At 57.5% G+C, this 6,997-nt stretch overlaps 1 protein-coding gene across 2 annotated transcripts; it reads left to right on the plus strand.

Moving 5' to 3' along the window:
* The first annotated feature begins 1,132 nt into the window (after positions 1–1,132).
* On the plus strand, positions 1,133–6,145 carry HMGB3 (high mobility group box 3). Of its 2 annotated transcripts, none has more exons than XM_055339114.1 (5): positions 1,133–1,209; positions 3,498–3,652; positions 3,870–4,009; positions 4,502–4,676; positions 5,101–6,145. In XM_055339114.1, the coding sequence occupies exons 2-5, from the start codon at positions 3,503–3,505 to the stop codon at positions 5,239–5,241; spliced, it is 606 nt and encodes a 201-aa protein (XP_055195089.1). In that variant the 5' UTR covers positions 1,133–1,209; positions 3,498–3,502; the 3' UTR covers positions 5,242–6,145. The 2 variants fall into 2 exon arrangements, with proteins under 2 accessions (XP_055195089.1, XP_055195088.1); XM_055339113.1 differs by lacking the exon at positions 1,133–1,209 and adding an exon at positions 1,287–1,429.
* Positions 6,146–6,997: the final 852 nt, after the last annotated feature.

Here is a 6,997-nt window from a genome sequence, read left to right on the forward strand (position 1 = left end):
GTGGAGGGCCCTCAAATTTTCAACAAAGGTGTTACTAGCATTTGGAGTGGGAAATTAATTCCTCGTGTGTGACTGTCCTGTGTGATACAGAACATTCATTCTCCCTGGCCATTCACTTCTCTTATAAAATTCCAGCCAGCGCTCCCCGTCCAGGGCACTTCCAAACATCCCTTAGCCGAGACATTGCCTCCCCCCACGTTGTGAAAACCATTGCCTTAACCCCTTCCCTCCCCAAGAAGTGACTTGCTCCCGGGCACCCTCACCAGGCAGCGGCAAAGCCAAGGCCAAGTCAAGGCGTGTTCGTTCGTAACGAGAACTTTTACTCTTTCCCAGAATGTGTGCTGGGAATGCGGGCCTGATCTGAGGCAGTGAAGAGGGGGGACTCCCTGCCCACAAAACTAAGACGTCTCACAATTTCTCTGCTTTTGCCAAACTCCGTCCTCCTTCTGTAGCCCGGCCAGCTCGGCCTTTCCGCAAATGCAGGCACCAATCAAAATTTCTGGTAATTAGTGCAAAGAGCTTAGCCGAGCGCGATCCGCAGGAGCGCAGTCAGGTCCCCTTCGGGCGGGGCAGCAGGGCCCAAACGCCGAAACCCCGAGGGCGCCGCGAGCGAACTGCTGTTTTCCACCCGCATCGAGGAGTCAGCGAGCTGACGCCGGGCCCCTGCCGCCGAGCTGCGCGGGACCTGGGGAGGGGTGGAGCACCGTCGACCCTCGCCGATCGGTCCCCGGAGGTTCCCCCGGCTGAGCTGGGGGCCAGGGGCCGGGGCCAGGGGAGCCCAGGCCGTGACGCGGCGGGAGCAGAGGGCTGCGCATCTGGACTCGAGCGCGTCTTCCCACGCCGGAGGCCGAGGCCGCCGGGAATGGCGGGGCCCCCTCTCCAAAGTCCTTCGAGATCCCAGCTCGCTTCGAGGGGGCGGGGGGTGTGTGTGGGAAAGCGAGAATATTATTATCCCTCTGTTTTGCCTCGGCAGCCAGCGCCGGCGGGTTGTTCTGTTTGAATGAATGATCCCAGCGGCCGCGCCCAATGGGCGCCCGCGCCTGTTTAATATGCATGAGGCCCGCGGCCAATGGCCGGGCGAGGAGGCTGTTTTAAACGGCGGAGCCCGCTGGCCAATCAGGCGGCTCTCGTGGAGGCAGCTAGCGCGAGGCTGGGGAGCGCTGAGCCGCGCGTCGTGCCCTGCGCTGCCCAGACTAGCGAACAATACAGGTACGTTTCGCACCGCCCGCGCCCGCCGCCGCCGCCGCCGTTCCTGCTGCTGCTCCTGCCGCCGCTGCTGCCGCCGCCGCCGCCGCCGCGCCCGCACAACTTTCCGGCCCGCGCCGCCGCGAGCGCGCCCCGCCGCCGCCTACCCCTGCCTGTCGTCCCCGCGCCCTTCCCGCCCCTTCTTGCCTCTTGCTAGGTGGCCGGGAAGGAAGAAGCAATTCAGGTGTTTCAACTTTTCAATGCTTCATCCTCCGCGCCCCGCGGTCGGGGCTGAGCCCCCTTCGGGGAGCCGCCCTCGGCCGCCGCCCTCCCCCCGCCCCCCCCGGGGCAGCGGCCGACGGACCGAGGCCCCCAGAGGCCAGATGTTGGGGCAGCTGTGGCGGCGGCGGGAGCCCAGGGGCGGCTGCGGGCTGCGGGCTACGGGCTGCGGGCTCCGGCGGCGGCGCGCGTCCCGGCGCGGGGCGGCGGCACTGCGAAGGGGGCCGGGTGCTTCCCGGCCCGGGACGGACTCGGCGAGGGGCGGGCGGCCGCTGCCCGCCGGGGGCTGCGGCGCGGGCAAACTTCGCTCCCGGGCTCGGCCGGGCGCGGCGCGGGCCCGCGGGCTGCACTGCTGCTTCTGCATGAACATGGCCGTCGCGGGAGCGCCCGGCGGCCCGGGGGTGCGCGGACCGGCCGCCCCCCGCTCGTCGCCTGCCCGCCGGCCGCCGCCGGAGCCGCCGCCGCTAACATGGCTGGCGCGGTGCTGCGCTCGGGCGAGGGGACGACGGGCGGGCGGGGCTCCCGGGCGGGCTCTGGCCGCGGCCCCGGCGCCCGCGGCCCCCGGCTGGCGGCGAGGAGGGCCGGGGGCGCCGCCGCGGGCCCCGGCGCGGCCGAGCGTCATGGCTGCACGGGCGCCTTTGTTATCCCGAGGAGTGCGCCCCGCGCCGGCGGGGAGGGGGGGTCCGGCCCGCGCCCCCGCCGCCCCGCGCCCCCGGGCGGCCCGGGCGGGGCGGGGCGGGGTGGGGGCCGGCGAGCGGGCGGCGGCGGCGGCGGCGGCGGCGGCGGTGGCGGTGGCGGTGGCGGGGCCCGGACCGCTTTGTTCGCCGCCGCCGCCTGCGCCGGCCGCGCGCGGATCAGCCATTTTAGCGAGCGGGGCTCGGAGGCACGGCGGGCGCCACCGTCGCCGCCGCCGCCGCCGGCCCGGCTCTGCGCCCTCGGCGCGCTGCCGCCGCCGCCGCCCCCGGCCCCGCGCGCCCCCCGGGGGTGGCAGCGGGGGATTTCAGGGGCAGTTTCTTTCATCAGGAAGCTTTTGACAAAATGGAAGGTGAATTATGGGTGTCCGGGTGACCCAGCGCGGGGCCGAGCCCGCTGCCCGCCGCCGGCCCGGGCTCCCCTGCGCCCCGGCCCGCCCCACCCGCGCGGCCACTGCGGGCCCCGAACGCGGCCCCTCCGCCGGTCCCTGCGAGGGGGAGCGCTGTAGTTTTACGTGATGACCTTGGGTGTGGGAAAAGGAAAAGATGGCGGGAAGCTGGGGGGTGGGACAGGGACGATGACACGCCACAGCTGCATTTTTATTTGGAAACTTTGGAGAAAGTATTCCTGGCTGGACCTGCGTTCCGCTGCACGGATGAGCGGGCCTAGCCCTTTTGGCATCCCCTCCCCCTTCAGATAATGACAAAGTGACAGATTTGAACTCCTAGGACGGGGGGAGCTGCCCACTGGCCGCATCACCTTTCTTGCAAAAGCCATTTCTAGGAGCCAAAAGGCATCAATAGTGCAACTGCAAATGTTCCCCCTTTACGCTTCTCCCGCTTTGATCTGGCGCCTAGCGTGGCAGCGGTGACAGTATTTTTGTCTGTACCGGTGCAGTCAAACAGTTGACAGCTCGCCTTAAGTCGTGGGTCTCGGGCTTCTGTCATCCGCCTGCCCCCCTACACATGCGTCCTCCCGGCGCCCTCCCCACTCTGCGGTTGTAGTTTCCAAAACGTAGTAGCTCCGAATGGGAATGTAGCGCGGAGCCACCCCACTTGGGTCGCTTCCATTTGGAGAACTTGATCGCTCTCGCTCTCTCGGAGAAGTAACTCGCAAACCAGCGCGCTTCATGCTGGTCAAAAGTTAAATGACAAGCGACAGTGACGCTGATTTCGTCCTCACTCTGCCTTGAGCTGCCGGCTGGCATCGGGCACTGGGGAGGGGGACTGCTGCCTAACGGGGACCTTAATTGGAATTTTGCCTGCCCCTGCTGTACCCTGTGGGTCTGTTGTAGTCACTGTATTTGTTTTTCTTTGTCTCCCTTCCTTCATCCATCACAGTCAGGATGGCTAAAGGTGATCCCAAGAAACCAAAGGGCAAGATGTCTGCTTATGCCTTCTTTGTGCAGACGTGCAGAGAGGAACATAAGAAGAAAAACCCGGAGGTTCCTGTCAATTTTGCTGAGTTTTCCAAGAAGTGCTCTGAGAGGTGGAAGGTACTTTGCTTTTGTGTCCCCAAGCTAGGCTTAGTTGGATTTCACACATGGGGTTAGTCACCTTCCCAGTAGCCCCAGGTGGCTTTCTACTTCCTCTTGGGCTCCTCTTGGCTCCCTTTCCAGTCGTGTGTGTGCGCTTTTATTTTTTTTAAGCTGGACAAGGGTTTGAGGCCCTGCCCACTGCACCGAGGGATTTAACAGCTCCTGTTCTTTGCAGACAATGTCTGGAAAAGAGAAGTCGAAATTTGATGAAATGGCCAAGGCAGATAAAGTGCGCTATGATCGGGAAATGAAGGATTATGGACCCGCTAAGGGAGGCAAGAAGAAGAAGGACCCTAATGCCCCCAAAAGACCACCGTAAGTGACTGTAGGGTTCAGGATAACAGATGAGAGCTCTCATTCTACCTGAGGGATTTTTAAGAGGACACATTACCTAAAAACTTCAGGATAGCCTGCAAAGCATTCTATACTTAGAGCCTTAAGGTGCTCTGGTCCGGATGTCTGTCTTAAGGCTGCGGGATTTGGGAGCTGTGTCCTTGTGCTGGTTGCCTGTTGGCTTTTCCGTGGGGAGTGAGGCACCCCACTTATAGGTGTCAGAGTCCTTAGCTATGATTCCCCCCGGCCCCACTTTTCCAGCAACTGAGAGACTGAGAAAGTCCTGTGTATTTCTGAAGCATCTTAGGCATTCTAAAACCTACGACTTTGTCACAGGGTGTAGTGTCACACCTTTTTTTCACTTCAGGGAGGAGTCTGTAGTGGTGGGAAGGTATCCGTGAGAGACTGGGGATCTGGGCTTAAGCTCACATTTTTGTGGGCTCTTGTCTCATTCATACAACGGTCTTCCTAAAGGTCTGGATTTTTCCTGTTCTGCTCGGAATTCCGCCCCAAGATCAAATCGACAAACCCTGGAATCTCCATTGGAGATGTGGCGAAGAAGCTCGGTGAGATGTGGAATAACTTAAGTGACAGCGAGAAGCAGCCTTACAACAACAAGGCAGCCAAGCTGAAGGAGAAGTATGAGAAGGTGAGGTGGGCGCGGGTGTGGCCAGGCAACTAGGCTGGACAGGTGGGCAGCCGGCCGTCCTGGGTGTGCGGGAGGCGTCCAGCTGCTTTGCTGGGCTGACAGGTGAGCCCAGTGTACGAGGGCTGGCGTTCAAGAATAGAATGTTCTTTGGGACCACTGCAGACAGGCTCTTTAAAAAAGTTGCATAACGTGGGATGCCATGGGCAGGGAATTGGACAGTCCCATTAAACAGCCGTTAATTCGAGTGGCCTTCAACCACATTTCCATGTATCTGGGAAGAGATACTTCAGAGAGCAGCCCTGAGTAGTAAGTCACTTGTGTCCCATTCTGAGGTGGGGACAGCATGTTTCTGTCCTTGGCTAAAACAGCTGCAGGAGAGCCTTAGCCATCGATTCATTTGGAATGTGTCCCCCATTCCTTCCAGGATGTCGCTGACTATAAGTCTAAAGGGAAGTTTGATGGCGCAAAGGGTCCCGCTAAAGTTGCCCGGAAAAAGGTGGAAGAAGAGGATGAAGAAGACGAAGAGGAAGAAGAGGAGGAGGAGGAGGAGGAGGAGGATGAATAAAAAAAAACTGTTGATCTGTCTCCTTGTGAATACCTTAGAGTAGGGAGCGCCGTCATTGACACCTCTCTTATTCGAGGCGTGTCTGTTGCCCTCGTTAGGTTTAATTACACAATTGGGTCATGGTCATATTGTAGTTTCTCAAAGTGCTCTAGAAATCGTCAGTGGTTTACATGAAGTGGCCATGGGTGTCCGGAGCACCCTGAAACTGTATCAAAGTTGTACATATTTCCAAAACATTTTTAAAAATGAAAAGGCTCTCGTGTTCTCCTCACTCTGTGCACTTTGCTGTTGGTGTGACAAGGCATTTAAAGATGTTTCTGGCATTTTTTCTTTTTTTTTAATTTGTAAGGTGGTGTTAAACTATATGGTTATTGGCTAGAAATCCTGAGTTATCAACTGTACATATCTATAGTTTGTAAAAAAAAAAAAAAGAGAGAGAGAGAGAGAGAGAACAAAACAACCGAGACAAACTCTTGATGCTCCTTGCTCGGCGTTGAGGCTGTGGGGAAGATGCCTTTGGGAGGGGCTGTAGCTCAGGGCGTGCACTGTGAGGCTGGACCTGTGGACACTGCAGTGGGCATCCATTTAGCTTCAGGTTGTCTTGTTTCTGTATATAGTGACCTAGCATTCTGCTGCCATTCTTAGCTGTGGAAAAGGGGGGGTCAGCTGGCATGAGAAGTGTTTGGATCCTTTTTAGTTAAGTGCGGTAGTTTTAAACTGTTTGTTTTTAAACAAACTGTAGAACTCTTCATTGTCAGCAAAGCGAAGAGCCACTGCATCAATGAAAGTTCAAGAACCTTCTGTACTAAACACGACTTGCAACGTTCTGTTATTTTTTTTGTATGTTTAGAATGCTGAAATGTTTTTGAAGTTAAATAAACAGTATTACATTTTTAAAACTGTTCTCTATTATGACAGTCTAAATCTCTGACTCACAGACAGCAGTCTTAGCTAACAACCCACTCCATTGTATTTGGTGACTAGCCCCCCTGCACATCTGGTACCTTCTCTTCATGTGGCCAGCTTGCTTAGGATAGAGCTGAAGAGGCTCCTCGAAGGTACTGCATGATTTTGTTTGGGTCTAAGTGGCATTAAGATAAAGTCTGAACTGCGGGGTGTAGAAGCCAAGAGAACTTGACCCCAGGCAAGTTTTCCCAGCCTTGGAAGGTACAGGAAGGTGGGTGGTTAGGATTGAGGCTGACTACTATGTAGGTTTAATGGGTTTTTGTTCTGGTTTGGTTTGTTTTGTTTTTTTGTTAATTTTTTTTTTGTGCCTCCTGCCACCAATGCTCCCTCCCCTCATGCTGTGGGGCCAGATTCATTGCTAAACAGCAAAAATATCCTCCTAAGGGTACGGTGTATCAGATGTTCAGGCTTTCTTTTTCCTGTCTCATCGCCCCTGACCCCGGTCCGTGTAGCAGAGTATCATTTGTTCTGTTCGACAGTTGGGGTCTTGAGCTGCCGCTTCTGCCTCCTGGTCCCCAGTGAGGGGAAGGGTGGTAGGGGTGGCGAACGATATCCATTGGTTTTCCTACTCCTTTGAGAAACTGAACACCCCGAGGAAGGTGGCTGGGGTCCCTGTGGCAGGCTCTGCCTTGGGCCACCTGTACTGCAGGCAGGCTGATGAGATGGATTGTTTCTAAGAAGCATTAGATGAATCCTATGAAAAGTAGGATGGCCTGCCCACAATTTTGAGCTCATTGATTGCAAATGTAGGTGGTTGTTAAATGTTGTTAAACTGGAAGAAGCTTGGTCC

The sequence above is a fragment of the Nyctereutes procyonoides genome, unplaced genomic scaffold (assembly GCF_905146905.1).
Source record: "Nyctereutes procyonoides isolate TBG_1078 unplaced genomic scaffold, NYPRO_anot_genome, whole genome shotgun sequence".
NCBI classification, from domain to species: Eukaryota; Metazoa; Chordata; class Mammalia; order Carnivora; family Canidae; genus Nyctereutes; species Nyctereutes procyonoides.

What these genes read in the sequence shown, in the direction of transcription:
- HMGB3 (XM_055339114.1), top strand. Translation starts at nt 3,503, where the DNA reads ATGGCTAAAGGTGATCCCAAGAAACCAAAGGGCAAGATGTCTGCTTAT. An exon ending in AATGCCCCCAAAAGACCACC is followed by an intron (nt 4,010 to 4,501) that starts GTAAGTGACTGT and finishes GTCTTCCTAAAG; the next exon opens with GTCTGGATTTTTCCTGTTCT. An exon ending in TGAAGGAGAAGTATGAGAAG is followed by an intron (nt 4,677 to 5,100) that starts GTGAGGTGGGCG and finishes CATTCCTTCCAG; the next exon opens with GATGTCGCTGACTATAAGTC.